Source organism: Homarus americanus, unplaced genomic scaffold (assembly GCF_018991925.1).
Source record: "Homarus americanus isolate GMGI-L3 unplaced genomic scaffold, GMGI_Hamer_2.0 scaffold16712, whole genome shotgun sequence".
NCBI lineage: Eukaryota > Metazoa > Arthropoda > Malacostraca > Decapoda > Nephropidae > Homarus > Homarus americanus.
The window spans coordinates 90,001-115,547 of NW_024757794.1; the positions used below are offsets into that span (position 1 = coordinate 90,001).

Below are 25,547 nucleotides of genomic sequence, written 5' to 3' on the forward strand. Positions count from 1 at the left end.
GGATGTATTGCCAGAACAAACAAACAATCTTCACTATTATAGTTCAGTAGCGGACAAAATTCCCTGAACACATAGCGGTATCTAGTGAGTAGGGTCTCAATCTTAATAAATTTTTCATATTTTTTCTTCTTTTTTGAGAGAGAGAGAGAGAGAGAGAGAGAGGATGTCGAACAAAAGAGTGAGCGAGAGAAAGTGAGAGAGAGACTAGAAAGAGAAAATAACATAGGAGAAAGGCAGCAAGAGAGAGAAAGAGAGAGAGAGACTACACACTTTACATTTAAACCTAAAAAAAAAAAAAAAAACATTCGAACTTGTGGGGAACAAAAGGGATTTGTTCTCTTAGGTCGTAAATCCAGTACACTACCTACATGTACTCAACCGGATTACCTCGTTCTCAGAGCAGGAGATAATTCCACAGGACTTACTGGGAAAAAAATCGGGTTTATTTCTCACGTCTGATGGGAAGTAATTAAGATAAGAGAAAAAAAGTCAACAAGAGATAGTATTTTTTTTTCTGTCTCTGTCTGTCTGTTTCTCTCTCTTTCTCTCTCACTGATATGTTTTCTTATTTCTTTTATGTCTACTAACCATATTCTCTCTCTCTCTCTCTCTCTCTCTCTCTCTCTCTCCTTTTTTTCTCTCTCTCAGACTACGTTTCTTACATTAATCAATTAGTCTGTTTTCTTGTTTTAAAGAGAGAGAGAGAGAGAGAGAGAGAGAGAGAGAGAGCATCACACACTCTCTCACACCTCTACTTGAGCGGGGATTACTTGGCTTTTCTTTTTTATATAAGTAAATCCCCCCTTAAGATATGGGCTGATAGGATTTACTACAGACTAATAGTGACAGTTTCATCAGAGGTAATCCCCAATCTAACATAACCTAGATCAGGTGACTTTAAGGTACAGTTCCCTTCACTAGCGCGTTTACAGGGGCTCGTCAGGCTGTGTGAAGTGTGGCAGCGCTGTGTTTGTTTACATTCGACACAAGGAAACTCACAATAGTAAACATACTATGGAATCAAATTAAAACAATATTAAAACAAATATCTCAATGTAATGATTTATGGAATGTTTATATGACGAGCTCCTGTAAACGCACTAGTGAAGGGGACTGTACCTAGGCTATATGACGAGCCCCTGTAAACGAACTAGTGAAGGGGACTGTACCTAGGCTACAGTATATTACGAGCCCCTGTAAACGCACTAGTGAAGGGGACTGTACCAATGCTATTTGACGAGCCCCTGTAAACACACTAGTGAAGAGGACTGTACCAATGCTATATGACGACCACCTGTAAACGCACCAGTGAAGGGGACTGTTACATAATACAAAAACAGCAATAAAGTGTCTTTTATATACACTATGAATTCGAGTATAATTCTTCTTCGCATAAAATCAAGTTTTTTGTATTCATTTTACCACAATACCAAAACAGTTTCCTCCCCAAATGACTTGACTGATGGTGTTTATGTGCAAGAGGGAGAGTTTTTCCTTCCTGCTCTGTTTGATTCATCAGTATATCAGAAGGGTGGTTTTAATATGGACTCTAACAAAGGGTGACTGACCAGGACTGATCTGATCGTGGGGGCGTGAGAGATGACGCACCAGAGACTAAGGGGGAGTGAAGGCTGGTAGAAGGCACCACCATGGGTTATAAGGCACCACCATACACACACACACACCACCATGGGCTAAAGGAACCACCATACAGGCATCACCATACAAGCACCACCATGAGCTATGAAACACCACCAGACAGACAAAGAATCACCTCACCTGAGCATGTAGAGAATCTCGCCCAGGGGATTGATCCTGACAAGAACGTTGGGTACGGTGACGAACTGGAACTCAGCGTGTTTGGCGTTAGGGAAATACACCTCAGGCTTCCAGATGGCCTTCACTAGGTTGGGGTCATTGAGGTCCAGAGGCTGTTCTATGTCGATGTGGTTGAGGCGCTCGTCGACCCACGCCTGACGGAGGTATAAGTCGACCTGGTAATCCTGCAAGACAAGACATATATTCATGAGGTCAGGTCAAGTCAAGGTCAATTCAGAGTTTGTATGGATGAGTGAACTTTTAAATGGAAATTCTTAAGGTCAGGTCAATCCAAAGGTCAATTTAAAGTTTTAATAGATAAATAAACTTTGACCTTAGTGATATTTTGGTTTTTATGAATGTCTTGAGGAATAGGGATAGACGATAGTTATAAGCCAGGTAATTATAACAAAGGTAAAAACAAATTTTAAAAAGAAAAAAGAAGGAAATGTAGAAGAAAAAAGAAAAATGAAAAAAAACCTAGAAAAGGGAAGAAAAAAGAAGGAAAAAAGAAAATAAAAATAAAATAAAAATAAAACGAAAATTAAAAAGAATAAAAACATGAAGGACAAAATAAGACAAGAGTATTAAAGGGGGAAAATAGGTATAAACTACAGGAAAAGTTTTAAAATTGTGTTGTGTTAGCAGAAATAAACGACACAAAGGGAGTCTCTGATGCACTGAAATAACCAACGAGTCTCTCTCAGGTAACTACACACAGGTGAGTCAGTGAGGTGTGTCCAATTAATAGTAAGACGTGAAGGTAAAGGCCATTGGTTATTCATAGTTCAGATTACGACAGGAATAGCCAATCAAAATCGTTCGCTTCTCGTATGTATATATGTATATATGTATGCATGTATTAGATAATTAGATACATATACACAAACATTTTATAATCATGAACCTGAGGAACACTCGAAAGGCAGACAGACAGACAATTACATTCACGTATCAAAATAAATGTAACATAAATTTCCACAATACTCACAATTTTTATCGTGTGTGTGTGTGTGTGTGTGTGTGTGTGTGTGTACGAGTCCAAATAAATAATTACCCTAACGCTTTTTTTTCAACACTTTTTAATCTACCTGTAGCGTTTATTCAATTAGTTTAGTATTTTTCATTATGGTTCAACTTTTTTTTTAGTTTTTTATTTACAGTTAATGGAAAACTATGAGGCACATGGCGTGTTTTTATTGACAAGGTTTCAGTAATGATTGTGTGACTGTATGTTGAAACAGCTAGGGTGATTTATTGTAAACTGTTCAACTGTGTTCCATTCTGGAGGAGAGGAGAGGAGAGGAGAAGAGAAGAGGGGAGAGGAGAGGAGAGGAGAGGAGAGAGGAGAGGAGGGGAGGAGGGAGAAGGGGGAGAGGAGAGAGAGGAGAGGAGAGAGAGAGAGAGGAGAAGAGGGAGAGAGAGGAGAGGAGAAGGAGAGGAGGAGAGGAGAAGGAGGAGAGGAGAGGAGAAGAGGGAGGAGAGGAGAAGAGGAGAAACAATAGCAGGTAGTGTATATATTTCAAAAATCATCGTATTTAAAGTCAGCGTACTCAAGGGTTAAGTCATCGTACTCAAGGGTTAAGTCATCGTACACAAGGGTTAAGTCATCGTACTCAAATAGTAAAGTCATCGTACTCAAATAGTAAGGTCATCGTACTCAAGGGTTAATTCATCGTACTCAAATAGTAAAGTCATCGTACACAAGGGTTAATTCATCGTACTCAAATAGTCAGGTCATCGTACTCAAATAGTAAGGTCATCGTACTCAAGGGTTTCAGATATCTTATTCATATCATTTCTATTAGCTTTCAATCCCTTTTATAATTGATCTTAAATCCTCTTCCAGTCCAGCGAATCATTGATGTTCACAAGGTATTAGCTAATCTCCACGCCTGACGCGGGGATTGGTATCTTATCTAATCGAATCTACCTTAGTTTGATCAAACTTATAACTAACATATTGTAACCTATTTTAACTTAGACCTAACTTAAAATTTAATCTCTTCAAACATAGGCAAATTTAACCTAAGATTAGTTTAACCCCAAATTATCCTAACTTAATAAAATTTGAGTTTTGAGGATTCTGTTATCTGTTATCCATGGGTAAAAAAGCCTTCGTCAGGAGTCCCCAGCAGGTAGACTCACCCCCTTGTGACTTCCTCCCCTCCCTAGTCAAGACCTTACAAGCAGCTTATAACGAGGGAGTCTTCGTCCAATGCCAGCATCGAATATCTTCAAGCAGGATTTACGTTCTGTTCCCTCTAGGATTTGCCAAAGCATGGGAAAGGACTTACCTCTGTCAATCCCCCTCATTAAGGTGTTTTATCCCAGGTGTGTGTGTGTGTGTGTGTGTGTGTGTGTGTGTGTGTGTGTGTGTGTTCACTTTAGCCTTAAAATATATTTCTAATTTTCCCGTTTAAAAAAAAAATAATCTTCATTCAGAATCTTTCATATTTCATTCTTGTTATTTCCTTTTTGTATTTTCCTGTCATCCCAGAGAAGATTTACCGAGTTTGTCATATTTTCCATTTAATTTTCCTCCTCTTGAAATACTTACAAAGTCTTTCCTATTTTCCCTTTCATATTTCCCTCCCATTGAGTGAAGTATCAACCCTGAACATCATTAAGTCGTACTAACACTAACCATCACCACGACCCCACCATCACGACCCCACCATGACGACCCCACCACACCAGGACGACCCCACCATCACGACCCCACCATCACGACCCCACCATCACGACCCCACCATCACGACCACCACCCCCACCCTCATCATTATTAATACCACCATTGTCTCTTTGAGTGCCCAACCAATAAGAGAAGTATTTTTTTCACTACAAACTATTATTGTCGAAAAAATTGGGTCACATTATCAACAAAAACAACAAAGATAGGCTTTTGTTTTCCGGATTTATTTTAGTCGATTAATTTAGTATAAACAGTGACGTAAGTTCTGAATTGTCATCATTAAAATATGAAGGTAAGGAACTCATTTAGATACGAGGTTGATGTTGTTGATGTATTTACGGTGTTTCAATGATCAAGAGAAGGGAGGTGGGGAGGGTGTGGGGGGGGGTGGAAGAGGAGAGGGGAAGGGAGGGGAATGGAGGGGGGGGGAGGTCTTTAAAGCGCTAAGGAGTTAAATAAGTCTTAACTATATACCAGACAACTGGATGGGTTTCTCTAGCCAAGGTCTTTAAGCCTAGTTCATTAAGTCTTATATCTTAAACTATACAAAGACTCTTAAAGACTTGTGGAAGTGGGTATTAAGACTTGACTACCTGTCTAAAAAAAATAACGTTATTTAGCTATGAGTATTTACTTCAATGCAAAATAACCTAACCTAACCTAACCTAACCTAACCTAACCTAACCTAACCTAACCTAACCTAACCTTGTAAAAATAAATTCAAATGAAACAAACAAACATTGAAAACAGTTATTTTTCTGCCTCCGCATTTTGCACCTGAGAGCTGGAGATATGAGTGTGCGTGCGTCTGTGTGTGTGTGTGTGTGTGTGTGTGTACGTGCGTGCGTGTGTTATGTCGGTTCTTTCCTGTTTCCTATACACTTGAAACTGCATTACTCTCTCCTGCCATTTCCTCTTCCTGTTCTTACATTTTCTGTTGTTCCCCTTAATCCTCCCAACGGAAGAGAGGAAGAGGTGTAGATACGAGAGAGAGAGAGAGAGAGAGAGAGAGAGAGAGAGAGAGAGAGAGAGATGAAACAATCAAACAGACAAACAAAAACACACACACAGACAATAACCATGAAGGTACAAACACACACAAACAAAAATAAGTATCCACAAACAAACAAACAAAAATGAAAACTAACAAAAACATACCAACATCAAATAATTTACCTTACATCCCAACGAAGAATAATTACAAATAAAACACACAATTACAAAACTAAACAAAACAAACAAACAAAAATTCCTTATATTATTATTTACATACATAAACACACTGAATAACTTCATTTAACTAATTCACTACAAACACATTTTTTTTTTGTTAACCATCCCAGTGTTTTCTTTTACACAGGGTGGAGACCATTGTAGACTATGATGCTTAGGTACAATGATAAATTAAATTATATTCATTATATTTTAACCAACGTGAGGTAACAAACAAGTAAGTTACCTCTGTTTTTGTTTTTCCCCAGGTTGGATATCTCGTCTACCTGTTATCACCTGTGTTAATTACGATTCATTGTCAAGGGGTAAAGAAAGAAAGAAAGAATGAATGAAAGAAAGAAAGAAAGAAAGAAAGAAAGAAAGATGAGACGATACAAATTTATGGACTTTCACTTATTTTCACATTTTTACTCTTTCGTGTTGTGAGTTGAGGTGGAAAACGAATAGATGGAAACAGGAAGGAAGGGAATGATGGAAGAGGAAGAGGCCAGTTGAGGAAGATAGGAATGAGAGAATGTAAAGAAAGACGATAAAGGAGGAGGAGAGGAGGAGGTAGAAGAGGAAGAGGAGGAGAAGGAAAAAAAGGCGATAAAAGTATATGAGAAAAAAGTAGATAAAAATAGATAATAAGATGGTAAGGTGAGGAGAGGAAACAGAGAGAACGGAGAAAGAATGATAGAAAAGATACAGGAAGAAAAATACATTATGACAGGAGGAAGAAAGGAAATGAAGGAGGAAATAGGAGAGGAAGTTAAGAAGAATGAATAGGGTATTAAGATGAGAGGGAAACAGGAAGGGGAAAAAGAGAACAGGGGAACGGAAACAGAAGGAAAGGCTAAGAGGGAAGGGAAGGAAATAGAGAAAAGGAAGAAGAAAGGGGAGAAGAGAGGTAAAGGTGGATAGTGAAGTATAGGAGAAGGTCATGTAATTAGGTGGATCATACAGGTGTATTTCGACAGGTAAGGTAATTAATACGTGACTAACAGGTACCAAACACCTGTCACCCACCCACCACCCACCCTCCACCCACCACTTACCATGGAATTTCAAGAAGAGATTATCACTAGATAGAGTTAAAGCTTCAGGGAACGAGAGAGAGGCGCTGGTACTAACAAGGCTAACTACCACTTGGCCCCCTCTGACCTTAACAACCTAATACTCTTTTAATTGTTCATCTCCAACAAGTGAGGAGTCGATGTGAGTAACTCTTGTGTTGTGAGGGGATGAAGGGCAAGAGTTTATTTGTTTGTATGTTTGTATGTTGTATTGTTGTTGTTATTGTTGTTCTTGTTCTTGTTATTAATAGTGTTGTTATTGTTGTTGTTGTTGTTATTGTTGTCCTTGTTCTTGTTATTAATATTGTTGTTATTGTTGTTGTTATTGTTGTGTTTTTTGTTACTGTTATTGTTGTTGTTATTGTTATTGTTGTTGTTGTTGTTATTGTTGTCCTTGTTCTTGTTATTAATAGTGTTGTTATTGTTGTTGTTGTTGTTGTTATTGTTGTGTTTTTTATTACTGTTATTGTTGTTGTTATTGTTGTTGTTGTTGTTATTGTTGTCCTTGTTCTTGTTATTAATATTGTTGTTATTGTTGTTGTTGTTGTTGTTATTGTTGTGTTTTTTATTACTGTTATTGTTGTTGTTATTGTTATTGTTGTTGTTGTTGTTATTGTTGTCCTTGTTCTTGTTATTAATATTGTTGTTATTGTTGTTGTTGTTGTTGTTGTTATTGTTGTGTTTTTGTTATTGTTGTTGTTATTATTGCTGTTAATGTTTTTATTGTTGTTCTTGTTTTTATTAAGCACCTAACAGCTAATAACCTTAATTACTTTACCTTATTAATGACAAAAATGGGGATTTTCTTTTCACAAATATTGAAAAGTAATAAATCACAAGGCTTGCAATTACGCCTTCCAGCTTAGGTGAGGTGAGATGAGGTGAGGTGAGGTGAGATGAGGTGAGATGAGGTTAGGTGAGGTGAGGTGAGGTGAGGTGAGGTGAGGTGAGGTGAGGTGAGGTGAGATTAGGTTAAATAAAGAATGAACAACTTAGGGGATTAATTAGAGCCTAAAGGAGTGGGTGGAAGTTGTGTTAATTCGAGCCTAATCTTGACGTCAGACTTAAGTAAGGAGTTGGTGTAATTAGTAGAGCAATTAGTATATGCAATTAGCGGCTACCACTGTGAAGCTGTGAGAACCCGGCCCCAACTCTGAGAACAAGAGCAATTAAAGCAACGAAGCTGGTAACTTTGTGTACAGAATACGTCTTTCTCACGGCCAGCCAGCCAGCCTACGTAGTGAGAGACAAAGGTGTATTGTATAATGATGAGAGATCGTAGTGAGAGACATAGGTGTATTGTATAATGATGAGAGATCGTAGTGAGAGACATAGGTGTATTGTATAATGATGAGAGATCGTAGTGAGAGACATAGGTGTATTGTATAATGATGAGAGATCGTAGTGAGAGACATAGGTGTATTGTATAATGATGAGAGATCGTAGTGAGAGACATAGGTGTATTGTATAATGATGAGAGATCGTAGTGAGAGACAACGGTGTATTGTATAATGATGAGAGATCGTAGTGAGAGACAACGGTGTATTGTATAATGATGAGAGATCGTAGTGAGAGACATAGGTGTATTGTCTCTCTGTAATTATGAGAGATCCTACGTCATCTAACTGGTGAGAGATAAAGCCATACTATCTCTAAATGAGACATAACCAAACACGTCGGGTTATACCACTTAGAGAGATAGGGATGAATTTTATGCCGATTATAGCACTGAGAAGGTAACTGGGTGGGGAGGATGGGTGGGCGGGTAGGATGGGTGGGCGGGGAGAGGGGAAAGAAGGAAGGGTTGAGAAGAGGGGATAGGAGGAGGAGGAGGGGATGGTGGATGGTTAGATAAATGGGTAAGAGGAACAGGTGGTGAGTGGAAGGAGGAAGAAGAGGAGAAGGAGGAAGAGGAGGAAGGGCCAATAGGTGAGAAGGAGACTGAGGGAAGGGGGGGGGGGTGACACCTTTCCCTGGCACTGTGCCGGACACAGTGAAGGACAGTGCCACTTTAAACCTCAGTGCCGTGTAGTTGACCGAAAAACAACACTTATGACCTATCCTGATATAGTTAATCCTGGCTCACACTTAATCCTCCCTCTGTTAATCTTTCTTCTTAATCCCCTAAATCCCCACCGTCTTACTCTTTAAATCGTCTTCTTAATTCCCTAAATCCGCACCTTCTTATTCTTTAAATCCTCTTCTTAATCCTCTAAATCCCTCACCATTTTTTCCATTAAATCCCACTATTCTATCCCTTAAATCCCTCGCCCTATTGTTAATCCCCCTCTCTTGTTAATCCCCCTCTCTCGTTAATCCTCCACTCTCTTATTAATCCCCTCCCTCCCTCTCTTTACGATACCTCTAGTCTATTTACAAAATCCCTCTCCCACTCAAAATATCTCCCACTTTTCCCCTCTCATAAACCCCTATTCGAGCCATAAATCCCCCACGACGCCCGCAAATCCCAAGCCCTTTCTATTAATCCAAATCCTTGTTAATCCGCTTTCTAATCCTGCCTATCTGTATATCCTAGCCAAGAGGATGTACTGTATATTGTGTGTATAACTCGTGTGGGTAACTCGTGTGGGTAACTCGTGTGGATAACTCGTGTGGATAACTCGTGTGGATAACTCGTGTGGATAACTCGTGTGGATAACTCGTGTGGATAACCGACAAACTTAGATAGCTTTGCAAAGGTCCACTTTGCCTGATGATTAATGAGTGACTTAGCTTTAATGAGTGACTTAGCTTTAATTCTACTGGTTTAGCTGTTTATAATTTTTTTAGGGAAAGGAAAAAGTTCTTAATTCTTGTTTCCTTGTTGCTAATTAGTGTGTTACCTGTTCACATTGTTCTTGTTATTTTAATTGCATCTTTAATTTTGTTGTTTACTGATTCTGTTGTTGCTGTTGTTGTTGTTTTTCTGTTGTAGATTAATTATTATTGTTGTTGATTGTTGTTGTTGTGGTTGTTGTTGTTGCTATTATTATTGTTGTTGTTGTGGTTGTTGCTGTTTTTGTTGTGGTTGATTATTATTGTTAGTTGCCCTTGTTGGTGTTGTTGTTGTTGTTGTTGCTATTATTATTGTTGTTGATTGTTGTTGTTGATTGTTGTTGTTGCTGTTTTTGTTGTGGTTGATTATTATTGTTAGTTGCCCTTATTGTTGTTGTTGTTGTTGTTGTGGTGGTTGTTGCTGTTTTTGTTGTTGTGGTTGTGGTTGTTATTGTTGTGGTTGCTGTTGTTGTTGTTGTTGTTGTTGTTGTTGTTTTTGTGGTCGATTAATTATTGTTGCTATTAGTGTTATTGTTGTTGTCATCCTCTCCCAAGTACGGAATAACGGACAGTGTAGTTCACTCCACCTCTCATTAGCGGACAGGAAGTCGCAAAAAAAAATTAGCTTCAAACATTACTCCATTTACTAATCCCTAATCACGAGGTAAGAAACACAGCCACTAGTACCAATCCTTAACAATCCGTATCTATACAATCAATTCTCGAGAAGATTAGGAATTCCCGAAGGCCCTTTGGGAATTTTATAATCAGACTAGCCAATCAGACTGGCCAATCAGCTGACTCAATTAGCCTCGTGTGCACACCTTTGGGAAATCAGGTAGTGTAGGTAGGCGAAGGTGTCTGGTGGTGATTAGTTGATTAGTGTTGTGTCGAGTATAAGCTCACCTGTCGAGTCTTATGTCGAGTATAAGCTCACCTGTCGAGTCTTATGTCGAGTATAAGCTCACCTGTCGAGTCTTATGTCGAGTATAAGCTCACCTGTCGAGTCTTATGTCGAGTATACGCTCACCTGTCGAGTCTTATGTCGAGTAGAAGCTCACCTGTCGAGTCTTATGTCGAGTATAAGCTCACCTGTCGAGTCTTATGTCGAGTATAAGCTCACCTGTCGAGTGTTATGTCGAGTAGAAGCCCACCTGTCGAGTGTTATGTCGACTACAAGATCCGAACTCGACCTAAAATACTAGTCAGATGCTCTTGTAGTCGACACAACGTAAAAAATATATTCGACAATAATCTTCAATTTGTTTATATCATTATTGAAAGGAAACTGAGCTCTCTCTCTCTCTCTCTCTCTCTCTCTCTCTCTCTCTCTCTCTCCTTCCTAAAATATCCTTTGTGTTTTTCTAATACTAATAAAATTTCCTTCGTTCTTGTACACGATGCAATTCACTGTCTGTCTGTCTCCCTGTCTGTCCCTGTCTATCTCCCTGTCTGTCTCCCTGTCTATCTAGCTTTATGTTAGTCCGTTTGCTTGAATGTCTGTCTTTTTTGTTCGTTTGCCGTTTGTCTGTGTGCTTTATGCCTGTCTTTATGTCTATCTGTCTGTCTGTATCGGTCATTTTGTCTGTCTATCACCAGGAAGCGGGTGATAGGCTCCTTGGGAAGATGGACGAACTGTTCTGTCACATCAGTAAAGTTAACCTCAAGTGATAGTTACAGGAGGTGAGAGAGAGAGAGAGAGAGAGAGAGAGAGAGAGAGAGAGAGAGAATACACTTTATCTTTCGTTATGGTGTACAGATGCTAATTCTACCGACCATTGTACTGTGAGGGGAAGAAACTAACTGCGAAACACATTCTGGTTGATCTCTCTCTCTCTCTCTCTCTTCTCTCACTCGTTTCTCTGATTCTCATTCTTCTTTTCTCTCTCTCATATTCTTCTTTTCCTTCTACTCCTTTAATGTTCCTCAATTCTTCTTCTTCCTACTTCAACCTCCTTCTCTTCCTCCTCCTTCGCCTCCTCTTCCTTCTCTTTCTCTTCCTCCTCCTACTTTCTCCTCCTCCTACTTTCTCCTCCTCCTCCTTCACCTCTCCTCGCTTTGTGTTCCTGCTTCTCTCTCTCAGGTGCTAGTGACGACAGGTGATATCAATCAATCAGACTCAGTTAGACCGTCAGGGAAACTTCTGTACTACCAACACTCATCATTTTTGTCTGTCTCTGTCTCTCTGTCTGACTGTCTGTTTATGTCTGTCTGTCTGTCTGTCGGTCGGTCTATGTCTGTCTCGCATTATCCAGTCTTTTATTATTTTTTCTCATATTTTTGCTGCTTTTCCTCATTATTTATATTATTCTCTCTCACTATATCTGTTAGCTCCTCTTCCTTACAATTTATTCTCTGCATTTCAGTAAATTTCTCTATTAACCCCATAATCTTGGAGTTATCTCTCTGCTAGTCTCTCTTCCTCACGTTTATGTCTCTTGATGCTGCTCTAATCTCTATATTATTCTCTTTGTCTCACGTCTGAGTCTCTATATGCCCCCACAATCTCTCTCAGCCGGAGTGATATGAATGCATGGGAGAGACATCAACTAAATCCTGGGTCGCGTTTACTTCATTCGTGGCCCAGGAGGAGAGGAGTCGGTGAAGGATTAAATAGGCCCCAGTCTTAAGAGGCCCCAACGAAATTAAACCTTTAATTAATGGAGGGAGTGAAATTGAAATGGGGCCCTATTTCGAGAAAATTTGGTTTGGTTAGATTGAGGCTTTTTTAGCACTGGGGCCCACTAAAGTTAGGGCCTATTAGAGTTGGGAAAATTAGGACGGGTGCCCATTAGTACTGAGGGCCCATGAGGATAAAATTTCAAAATGACCTTAATAGTTTATTGGTAGGTTAGGTTATGTCAAGTTAGGTTAGATCAGGTCAGGTTAGGTTAGGTTAGTTTAGGTCATGTTAGTTTAGGTTTGGTCAGGTCAGGTTATGTTAGGTAAGGTCAGGTCAAGTTAGGTCAGGTTATGTCATGGTCCATTAACACTGAGGACAATTTGAACTTCAGTCGTGGTGAGGTGAGTGTATGTGGTACTGCCTGACGCGTGCGTGAGGGCCGCCCACATTATGGCACTCTGGTAAATTGGGTCACCAGCGAGTCAGTGCCTCATGTCACGGAGTTTCTTGTTTATTCTACATGGGAGAGACAGGATGGGGATAGGAGAGACAGATGGGTAGAGGATGGCGAGAGAGAGAGAGTAAAGGTGAAACAGAAGGGAGAACAGAGGATGGGAAGAGTGAGAGGGCAAGAAGGCAATGAGTAACGATGAGGAAGAAGAAATTTCGAAAGATGGGAAGGAGAAAAGAAAGAAAGTATGGAATAAAGCTACTACAGAAGAAAGGACTAAGGATGGAAGGGAGAAAAGGGGGGAGATAAAAGTTGGAACAGAAGGAAGGGCAAAGGATAAGAAGTAACAGAGTAAACAAAAAATAAATAAAAGTATAATTGAAGGTCGAATGGGTTCCAATCCAACTGGGCAAAAATACTGTTGGTCCTAATCCTATTACGACCGACCCAAACTATTATGATTAGTACCAATTATGCCAGGTTAGACTCAGAGAACAAAAAGTAGAGTAGAATCCACAAAATTGCTTCAAAATTACCCAGAGACTTGACTGTAAATGGTCACGTTCTCTTATTATCGGTAATTGGGAATGAATTAACGACTGGATTCCCCCGAGCTGCCTGGCCAACGTGAGAGACAAGTGACCTGCAAGTGACCTGTGTTTTCAGTGTTGTGTAGTGGTGCAGAGGTCAAACTGATACGCGGGTCAAGGGGAGACATGTAGATTAGCTAATTATATTGTATTGATATTTTGTTTGTCTGTCTGTCTGTCTGTCTGTCTGTCTGTGTGTGTGTGTCTGTCTGTGTCTGTCTATATATTTCTCTTTTTGCTATTTCTCACATACACCCCCCCCCCGTCCCCCCCTACACACACACAACGCTGGAATAGGAACAAAGGAACTCGTTTCTACAGACAGTCCACCTTAATCCTGAATCAAGTTTCTCGTTCGTACAGCAATTCAATTCGGATTCAGTTGAGTCGTGTAATTGAGGAAGAAATATTAAGGCTGGGTATACAGACGTAGGTGCAGGTATACATACACAGGTATACATAGACAAGTTGTACGCAGACACAGGTATACACAGACACAGGTATACACAGACACAGGTATACACAGAGGTATACAGAGACGCGGGTATACACAAAGGCATACAAACACAGGTATACGTAAATAAGGGTATACATGACGCAGGTATACATAGACAGGTATACAATGTAGCAGTTCTAGCCAGCAATACACCAACCATTATATAGAATTTTAACATTTTTAGAAGGATATAAGCATCTACCGGACATACAAATGATGGAATTTCAATTCAGAAATGCATCAACCTTCACTCAGGCATTATAGTGAGGAGGAATTACATCTCGATTGGTTGTTATGCAATACCTGCGGCCTTCTTAATTACAGGTGTATATCCAGGTAGGTGTATTGAGCAAGTACAAACATTCTTACATCTTTGTTATCCAGAAAATAATTAATAATCTCTTATGATTTCAGGTGTTCAATTTAATGAGTGCAAATTACAGGTACATTTACACAGGTACATATACAGGTAATACATCACGTCACTGTATAATAATAACAATAATATGAAATGAAAATATACAGGACTTCAAAATATTTATTGAATTATTAATATTTTCTTTATATTTCTATTCGTATTCTTCCGAACCAAGAAGAGTGAAAGGAAAACAAGGAGAAATAGGGATAGGAAAAGACATGAAATGATGATTGAACAATGGAAATAAGAGGTGGAGAAAGAAGAGGGAAGTAGGTTGGTGAGAAAGAAGAATGGTGAATGAGATCTGGAAATGGAAAGTTAAGAAAAAGAAAGTTAGTGAAAAAAGATTATTGAAAGAAGATGAGAAAGAATATTAGAGAAAGAAGAATAAAAACAAAACAAGACATGACCTCAAAATGAATGACCTATCCTGACCTTAATGGCTTCCTCTACAGTTGGTTAACGTATCTTCACCTCTACATTTTAACATTACATAAAGAATTCATAAATTAATAGATCCTTCACAGTTATAGGTTAATATGACTCACATATCAAGTTTTATTTACTCATTATTACGTAAAAAAAATAATAATAATGACGTGAATTTGTAAATCTAATGAAATATAAGATTGAATTATTTAACTAATTTTAATGGTTCATATGAGAGGTTTATTGGTGTGTGTGTGTGTGTGTGTGTGTGTGTGTGTCCGTCCACTCTACATTATAACATTAAAGAACATAAAAAAAAACCTCCCAACCCAACCCAACAGACTGACCTCCACACCTTAAAACCTCATCACCACCACATGCTCGACCCCTCCATTCAACTCTTTCTTATCTTTTCAAATTTATTGTTCATTACTTTTAAAACTCTCTCCTCAACTTTCCTCATCAATCTCTTCAAGCTTGAGAGGGGGTTGATGGGTAGCCACTTACTTCCCTTAACTCGTGACAATTTTGGTAAGGAGTGAATAACAGTCAGAATAAGATTAATTTACTTGGGAAAATACATTAAGAGTTCGTTCAGTTCCTCATCTTTTCATTCACATTATCTAGATTTCATGGGTCAAAATGGGATTAAGCTTAACTGACGAATCTTTAGGAAATCTGGGACACAATGATGTATTTTGGGAATAGGGTGTGTGGATAGGGTGTGTGGATGGGGTGTGGGGTGTGGGGTGTGGATGGGGTGTGGATGGGTAGGAGGGGGGGATGGGGGGGAGTAACTTAACAGAGTAAAGGCCAAATATGAGTTGAATGGAATGGGGAGAGAGAGTATGATTGCTGGCCAGTGAAAAGTGTCATGCAAGGCTGATGACTGAACTAAAACAATGATTCACCTTCTGTTGGTTCACATTCAGGCTTCAATTGTTTCGTTTCGTGAAATATGAACACAGGTATATATTGTACATAGGACAGGTAGATTCCCAGGTCCAGGTACATTTCCAGGTACAGATACTATCCAGTTCATTGAATTATAAGTTATTATCAAACACCATAAGAGAAAATATACAGGGTGTCCATAAATGATTACCCTAAAAACAGTATGTTCTCATGCTTTAATTAGGGGAATCATTTATGGCCACCCTGTATATGAATTCGTATTAATTTACATCATTTACTTAGGAATAAAAGTTACAGGTGCATCCGATTTACGATACAGTTACAACACCCGATTTACGATACAGTTACAACACCCGATTTACAATACAGGTACAACATCCGATTCACGATACAGGTACAACATCCGATTTACATTACAATTACAACATCCGATTTACTGCAAGTTTCTGTAATACAAAATGAAAGAATATGTAAGAAAAGAAAGTGCAGTTTATAACGGAGATATTATCAAAGAGCTCTAGTGCTGGACGACCATAATGGGAGTGTCTGTACTGTCAAGCTTCTGAGTAATAGAATAATAGTACTTTCTTTTATTAGTACTTTGATGAATGTCACAAAACAGAGAAAGTGCGTCAACGTTCTTGCTATGGAGTCAAAGTAAATTGTGAAATATATTTATGAATGCGGCGAAATGTACTTGGAGAGAGGGAGAGACAGACAGAGACAGACAGACAGACAGGCAGACAGGCAAACAGACAGACAGAAAGAAAGACAGACAAACACAGACAGACAGACAGGCAGGCAGACAGACAGACAGACAGACCATAAAACGCATCAGAACACAATGAAACCTCCAGCTTGGGCTCTGAGCACGCCAATGACATCAAGTTACAATTCTTCCACTGAGCCGTGTTATAAGAAGAGAGAGAGAGAGAGAGAGAGAGAGAGAGGAAAGAGAGAGAGAGAGAGAGAGAGAGAGAGAGAGAGAGAACAAAGGAGTACCGAAAGAGAGGTTGAAGGAGGTGACAGGGAGAAAACGTAGGAGCGAGAGAGAGAGAGAGAACGAAGGAGGAACGAGGGAGAGAACGAAGGAACGAAAGAGGAACGAGAGGGGAACAGCAAGTTATTTTAGTGAATTGTGCAGAGGGACGACATCAAGAATACGAATGGGTGGGTGGGTGGGTGGGTGGGTGGGCGTTGGGTGGATGGGTGGGTAGCGAGTGACGTCGCTTAAATCAAGTCAGAGTAAAATGAACTGTCGGGAATGAATAACTTACCTGTGTACTGAAGGAATATACTATACTCAAACCACGCGAGTAAGAACTATATGAATGAGTAAATGAGTAAGAAACACGAGATGAAATAAGTAACAATAAAGTAAATGAGTAAAAACAAATATAAGAACACACTATCAAGACACATTTAAGTACGAATTATAAGTGAAATCAATGAGCCAATGTCCTCTTTACTTATAATAGTGAAGGCAGACCGACACTTAAACGACCAAATCATGGGAGGGGTAAAGTGGGAGAGGAATTCAGGCTTGATGGAAGAGGAGAAGGATATATGGAAGGGGTAAGAGGAGAAGAGGGTGTGGAAAAGAGGATGGGAAAGGTGAGTGGGAGAGATCTGATAAATTCGGTCCATTTGTAAGTAATTAAAGAACAGGTGAACATAGGCAACAGGTATGAAGAATTGAGACACTGGGTTAATTAATTATTCTTTCTATCTCTAATGGTTGAGTGAGGCTTCAGTATTATTATTATTATTATTATCATCAACTCTCTCTACTATCCATCCTTGTAAGTTCAGTCAATCTAGTTTATCAATCCATCAATATCTCGACCTTCCAGTGTGTGTGTGTGTGTGTGTGTGTGTGTGTGTGTTTGTGTGTGTGTGTGTGTGTGTTTGTGTGTGTGTGTGTGTGTGTTTTTATCCAGCGAGTCATTACTTTCCTGGTATGAGCAATATATCACCTTGGGTCGAGGAAGGGGATCAGGGAGCACTGTGAGGAATGGTATCATGTATTATTATAAGACGGATGATGGTACTGGTAGGTATGATGATGATGATGATGATTATAATAGTAATGGTGATGATAATAATGATGATAGTATGGATGATTAAAATAGGATCTATACTACTACTACTACGACTACTACTACTACTACTACTAATAATAATAATAATAATAATAATAATAATAATAATAATAATAATAATAATAATAATAATAAAAGAAGAAAACAAAGAGCTAGGATAATCAGACAGATAAGAAAACATAAACTTTACCTGTGTATGCAAATTAGTTTCCCAGGTAACAGTGCCAAGTTCCAAGCATTAACATAGTTGTTAACATACACTCAAAGTTTGACAATCTAATCATCAATGCAATAAACCCAGACCTTATAAATTTTGTGTTAATATTAGCATTGTAATTTATTTAACTAAGATTAACATTGTAAATAACTATAGTAAATGGAGTATTGTATAAAATTATATCGTCACTCGTGTTGTCATTTTAATCTGTGTGTGTGTGAAGAGTTAAGAAGAGACGCAAACGAAGAAGAAATGAAGAGAAGGAATTATGAAGAGGCAAAATGATGAAAGAAACAGAATACGAAGATGAATAAGAAAGAGAAAGCAATATGATGATTAAATAATAACAAAGAAAGAAAGAAAGAAAGAAAGAAAGCAAATTCGAATAGTCAGCACGGGGACTCCAGCAACACACAAGGTTATATACTGTAAAGAGTTAACACAAATTGGATTTTCTTGGCGTCTTGGTCGAGAAAGCTTAAGACTAGCGGTGATTACTGGACTGTCCTGTTGTACATATTAAACCACGTTCCTATTTCCGATTACCTGATTGGAGTATTGCAGAGCTAATGTTGTTGTGTTGGTTGTGGTAGTTGTGGTAGTTGCGGTGGTTAGACAATTTTCCTATATTTCAATATATTTCACAAATCACCATCGTTCCATACCAGCCTATATATTACCAGGTAAATATGTAGTTCCTTCACTATCTACAAAACACATAAACCCCTGATTTAAATAACTGCATCCTACAGCAAATGTAAAATATTGCTCCATAATCCCATTTAGGAATCTCTCTCGTTACCTTAGCTGCCACACCGACACACACTGAGCTTCGCATTACCAGTTTAAACTTCCGGGAGAGAGTTGGTCCAAGCGGCCGTAATGCCGTTGACTCTGATAAAGATGATAAGCTGGTCTCAGGTCACGGGTGGGGGGAGGGGGGTGTTAAAGTAATGATCATTTATCATCTGTAATGGTCACTTTATCGTGGGTATATTCCGGTTAGTTTTGGGGTCAGTTTTGTAAAGTTGTAAACTCACTCTCACTCTCTCTCTCTCTCTCTCTCTCTCTCTCTCAATAACAAAGACTAACTAGAAACATAACAAACTAGAGCCACACGTAAAAATCTTCTAATTATTATTTACAAAATAACACGAACACACATTTATAAAGTTGTCGAAAAGTTCCCGCCCAAAAAAATGAACACAATTTCATTAACAGGCGTCCAGCAGTCGAAAACATGCACCACCCAATTATCAGGCGCTCAGCTGGCCAATGGAAAAAGAGAGTGTAGTTGCTCCCTACTTATGATAAGCCCGTCGAGTACAAACGTAGCTTTTATAATGTTTTTACTCGATGATAACCAATGAAGGGTTAAAAAAAATTCGCTTTACTTTTTTTTTTAGAGTTTGTGGAACAGAAAATGGTGGAACATTCTATGCTTTCACAAGAGCTGTTAGAACAATGATACATAATTATTGTATTATTTTCTATTTTGTATCACCATTCACATTTCGTATCTGAACTTTCAAACCTATTAAACCTTTTCCAGAATGAGTTGGAATACATTGTCCTATTCACTGGTGGAATCTTCAGAAATTATCATATTCACAATAGTTTAATGTTATTTAAGTTTGTGTACCTGTTAATTATCATAACAAGTACAACTTTTATGTTTTAGTTATTTGAGCCACCTGGTGTAAAGTACCTGGATATGCGTTAATTACCTGCACAAGTCTCTGAACCTGTATTAGGGGGTCTTATCAGGTGTGTGTGTGTGTGGGGGGGAGGGGGGAAGACTGATGGCTGGGTAGGCAAAATAAACCGCTATATAAACCATCTATTTGTGGACTTATAATAAAACCAAACCGATAAGACTTTTTTATCTAATAACCTAAACCGGGTGGTAATCGGTTGGAGAGCCTGACTACGGTGTGTTAAAATGAAAAAACACCGAGGCTCTGTCAATAGCCAACCTTTCGCTCTAAATAAACAGAATTTCATATTAGTTCCTCTATTATATATCACAACGGAATATATTTCACTATGAATAAATTTTAATAGTCTATTGAAACGTATTATCAATGGATTTTTTTTCTGCAGTAAATAATAACAATAATATGTCAAGTAAATAAAAGAGAAAATGTAGTTTGAACAATGATATAAAAGTGAAATTTGCTTTTGTGCGATAATACGTTATTGAAATTACGTCAAGGGTATTTATATCATGTTAGGAAATATATAGAAAATACCAGTAGGATTAATACAGATAAACAAGAATAAAAACGCATTTATAACACGAGCATAAACTTTTATAGCGAGTAAAAACATAACTAGCAAAAACATTCACAACACCTCACCACCACACGTTCTGAATCACCACATAACATTCACCATCTAATTACCTCTGATTGGAAGGTGGAGACGGGTCAGGCCAGTAAGCGAATGACCCCAACTAACTTACACCAAATTAATCAGGTTATGACATTCACCGGCAGTCACCATCGTATAGAACATCTTTTTACAGTTCTCTCTCTTGTTACAAACCAAAGTGAACGGATCATAATCACCACCCATAATTAGGACCTAGTGAACGATGGTACTGTAGTTGGGGCATATAAAACCAAGAGGTACTGGGGCAGTGGGTAATAACCTTTGCAGTTTACACCTACAACGTAAATTAACAGAGCTAACAGTCCACACACGTCTTCATCTTCTGTTGTTTGAGAGTTCTGTTAACAGTCTTACAGCTTTATATGATTGTAAAGTGAGAGAGAAATTTATTTTGGGATTTATAGACGTACAAAAAAGAAAATCCAGAAGTGACGTCATCGTAATGTATATGAATTGGGAGAGAGAGACTGAAGGAAAACAGTGATATACAACTGTTATCTGGACTCAAGACGGTGTGTGTGTGTGTGTGTGTGTGTGTGTGTGTGTGTGCGTGTGTGTGTGCGTGTGTGTGCGTGTGTGTGTGTGTGCGTGTGTGAGAGTAGAGAGTAGAGAAGCAGATATCGTACTAACCAATGAAGTATTATCAATATTTCTAATAACATTCAAAACTAAACTCACAAATTACATTAAAAAACAAACATTATTTACTAGGGCATTTATATGAAGACTTTTTTTTTAAATAATATAGCTTCGTTAGTCATACAAAATACCATATACCTAACAGAGCTACAAAGTCAGTCAGTGAAGGTCAGTTACAGAGTCTGGTCCGTGAGTCATACATACAAACACTCTGAGTCTAATTAACTGCGACCAGAAGGCGTGAACGGGCCAGTGAGCAAGCAGTCCCTCCACTAATTATAATAAGTCAGTGAATTCCACGCAAGCCTTCCTCTGCTCCAACACTAATTTAAAACGATTCGTGTGTTAGGTTGAACTACTCTACCCCGCGGCACTGACATGACATTAACGAACATAAGGAAGAAAAACAAAAAACAAACAGAAACAAAAACAGTTAAATTTGGGAGAAGAAAAAGAGAACCTGGAAATAAAAGTTACGTATTTCGTGACTTATTTACCATTTGAGAGAGAGAGAGAGAGAGAGAGAGAAAGAGAGAGAGAGAGAGAATGAGAGAGAATGAGAGAGAAATGAAGAGATACATAACGAGACAGACAGACAGACAGACAGACAGACAGACCCCACCAACATAAACAGTACGGGACCCCCCTCTCAGACCCATGCCAGAATCCATAACACAACGTCACTACAACTACAGCCGTTCCCAAGACTTCCTAATACGGTTGACTTTGACGATAGTGGGCGCTTCAAACGTCCCCTTTGATCTGTACTTATAAAATATCTAATGTTTTTATGTGTGTTATGAAACGGCAACACAACTCTGGGATAGTGATGCAGGGAAGGGGGAAGAAGAGAGAGAGAGAGAGAGAGAGAGAGAGAGAGAGAAACTAATAATGAATAACAAAAAATGAAAGAAAGTGACAAAGAGAAAGAGACAGAAAGAAAGTGAGAGAGACGCAGCCAAGACCATCACGGGCACCTCACAACCAAGAACTTGAAGGAAAGGTCATCATTATCACACAAACTTGACGAGTGAATGTGGTGGTCTTCTCCCTGCCTCACGGTGCAGACAACAAACACAAACAAACTTCTGAGTCAAGACCACTTCCTTTTCTTCCTCCATCTCTTCTTCCTCTACCTCCTCCTCCTCTTCTTCCTCTACCTCCTCCTCCTCCTCCTCTTCTTCTACCACCAATATTACTTTTGAACAAATAATTCACTCTTGACTGTACATCATAACAATTTCATCAATTTTTTTATTTTCATTTTTATTCCAGTTTTCACTAAATTTCCTTCTTGTATCTTTCATCACCTCCGAGACGCTGTGGAACTGGCTGGAGATCACAAAGGAAGATATTCACTTTCTTCATCAAATTTACAATGGTTTTCATATTCAATAAAATCTATATAATGACATTTCTGTAATTAATAACTAGTGGTGTGTGTGTGTGTGTGTGTGTGTGTGTGTGTGTGTGTGTGTGTGTGTGTGTGTGTGCTGCAAGTAAACAATCAAGCTTTATCATCAACACACACACACACACACACACACACACACACACCATTACAACCCTGCTCATATCTCAACAGAACAGAATGAAATATGATGTAAATCTCGATACGCAATGGAAAATATTACCAACATAAATATTTCCTTTTGAAGTATATAATGAAGCCAATAGATGAAGTAAACAATATAAATGGTGTTTGATATTACTGAAGCCAAGAGCTGAAGTTTGTTTTGGTGATGAGATTCTCAGGCCTTTATGAAACTCTCAGCAACTTTATGAAACTCTCAGCCTTCCACACAGGTATATAATGGGTTGTACGTCAAGCCAACAACTCGTTTATAACAACAGGTCGGTGTGGTTGTGTTTAATAGTGGTGGTGGTTGTTGTTTTGTTTTTTTGTAATCACTGTAGCGAGAATTGATGATGGTGGAGGTGGGAGATAAAAAAAAAGATGTTTTATTTGACTTTGAACGAATAGTATAATAAGAGGAAAGATACGTTTGGGGGGTTGTGTTGTTATAGTTAGGGTGTTGTTATAGTTAGGGTGTTGTTATAGTTAGGGTGTTCTTGCTGGTGGAGAGAGAGATGTATATGCAGAGAGAGGCAGTTTAATGGGGATAGAGAATGATGCAAAGAGAAAGAAAGAGAGAGAATTGAGAGCAGAGAGAGAGAGAGCGACCCGACTTCCGTACTACCAACCAAGTTCTCAGACTGGCAGTATCTCACCAACAACTTGAACCAACCTGGACTGGACCTGTGAACTACTCTTAGCACGACCATAACACACCTTTAGTCCAGCTACGACCGTCCACATTACTTAGAACACCGCGACGCTTGAGGGGGTAAAGATTAAGCACGTGACCCGGAATACTTTATTGGGTGTAAGAGTGCGCCGTCTATATACCTGTTACCCGCCTCCAACGCCATGCGACACAAAGGGCCTCCATATACGCCAGCCATTTCGATCTTGAGCTCTTTCCATGGTTGTATTTAACTCGTTCTCCGTCTCCCTTCTTGTAGTTAGGATCCATGTAGGCCTTGATCTTCTTCTCGTCCACTCTCCGCCTCTCTCTCAATACTCTATCCGGACCCACACACAGGACATGTCCCAGCCACCTCCATCCATTCTTCATCAGCCATTCATTGATATAGGGAACATTTGTGACTTCTCTTATCGTCTCGTTTATAAATATATTGTCAGGAAATGTGAGTGTGTGATAGATAAGATTCTCAGTACTTAATATAACTTATCCTGACCTGACCTGACCTGACCTGAGCTAAACCCCCCCAAAACGAGCCATAAATTACATCACACACCACACCAACCCCACCCCCCCACCCCCACACACACTAATTAAGTTATAATCAAAAGCGCAAAGAGCTACTAAGCGTGACAACTTCCTCGACTAATTACACAAACTTAGTGAGTAGGAAACACACACACACACACACACACACACACACACACACCACTGCCAATTTAAAACAGATCTGAGGGTCTATGTTTAACAAGTGTGGTGTACTCTTCTCCCGCTGACATCAAGACTGACACTGTGGCTGACATGTGTCTGACGGGCGTAAGGAGATCAAGAGAGTTGAGTTGACTTTGTAGTAGAAACTAACAGGATTTATGTATTTTTGTAACTGGGAGCGTACAATGTTTGAGACAGACAGACAGACAGAGAGAGACGGGTAATGATAAACAAAGGTAGGAAAAGAAAGAAAAATAGAGGAAAAGAAAGAAAAAGTAAGAAGAACGAGAGGGAAAGAAGTGGACAAAGACAATAAGAAAGAAGTGGAGAAAGAGAGAGCAAAAAATGGGTAAGGGGCAGATAAAGAAAGAGAGAGAGAGAGAGAGAGAGTTAGATAAATATAAAGTGAAAGGATATGAAAACAGTGGGAGATATAGAGAATGAAACTGGAATAGACCGCGAGAAAGAAGAGGAAAGGAGATTCATAAAAGAGAGATCAAGTGTGAGGCTAGAGAAAGTGAGTGAGAGAAAGAGAGATAAAATAGGATAATGTGAGAGAGAAGGTATATTTCCTCAAGGTTAAAGAGAAGACGCTGACAGAGTGATGAAGTTTGGAGCTGTAAACTTTGGCAAGACTGTCGACTGCAGGTCTAATGGGCCCCAAATCCTGATAGGCCCCAGCCAAAACTAACTCGGTAATTGGGACTTGGACTCATTATAACGAAGGTTCATGAGGATTGGGGTTTATTGTATTTAACCTAACCTAACCTAATCTAATCTAACCTAATCTAACCTACACTCAAGTCTTATAGTTAGGTTAGGTTAGGTTAGGGTAGGTTAGGTTAAGTTAAGTTAGGTTAGGTGTGCTCTTACATCTTCCGTCGAGGAGAAGGATTTACTCGTAACAGAAGCCAAGACATCGACACTAAACTGAGAGGTTCTGGAAATTAGGTTTTATGTGACCGTCTTAAAAGTTGACTCAGGGTTCTCAGGGATGGATGTGAACCTCCTAATTAAGGGGAGCTGGTTACTGAGGAGTGATAGGCTTGTCTGCAAGGTAATTAGGCCCCGATTCTAATAAGACTTAATTTAATCCACTAGTATTAAGGTCATGTTGGAATGTACCCGTGTGTAAGTAGACCCCAGCCTAACCTAACTCACCCAACCCAAGCTAACCTAACCAGACCTCTCTGTGGATTCTTAGTATTAAGTGTACACCCAGGTAAGACACCTGTATTACTTGCTTCTAGGACACAAGTCTTGCTTCTGTGAGAAGTGTTCCTCAGATGGTATTACACTACACCATTCCCCAGGATGTGACCCACAACAGCCGTCTTTACAATCAGGTTCCTACTCACTGCTGGGTGAACAGAGGTAACGGGTGTAAAGAGACCTGCCTAGTTTCTCGCTACCATTTTGCTACAGGGAACCTAACCTTAAGCTATTTAGATTGGAGCCGATTAAGACTTAATCTTGATTCTATTATGTTAAGTTGGGGCCCACTAAGCCTGGAGCCTATTTGATCGGGTACCAACATTACAGTAATAAGGTCGTACTTTATTAGTCATTAAGGCAATGTTGTTTTCGTTTTTCAGTAGTTAAAAATTTCCGGTCACTGTTTTCGTTTTTCAGTAAGACCTTAAAATAATGTAGACTACTGAACGATTCTGAGGCATTGTTGTGTTGTGTCCACATAGTAAGTTTGTATATGAGTCAGAG

At 39.0% G+C, this 25,547-nt stretch overlaps 1 protein-coding gene across 2 annotated transcripts in view; it reads right to left on the reverse strand.

The window, feature by feature from the left end:
* LOC121857746 (glycine receptor subunit alpha-2-like) overlaps positions 1-25,547 on the reverse strand; it is a 240,902-nt gene that overhangs the window by 75,508 nt on the left and 139,847 nt on the right. For both annotated transcript variants that reach the window (XM_042353876.1, XM_042353875.1), the window contains exon 5: positions 1,780-2,003. In XM_042353876.1, coding sequence (XP_042209810.1) covers positions 1,780-2,003 — 224 coding nt within the window. The remainder of the gene's footprint in view (positions 1-1,779; positions 2,004-25,547) is intronic.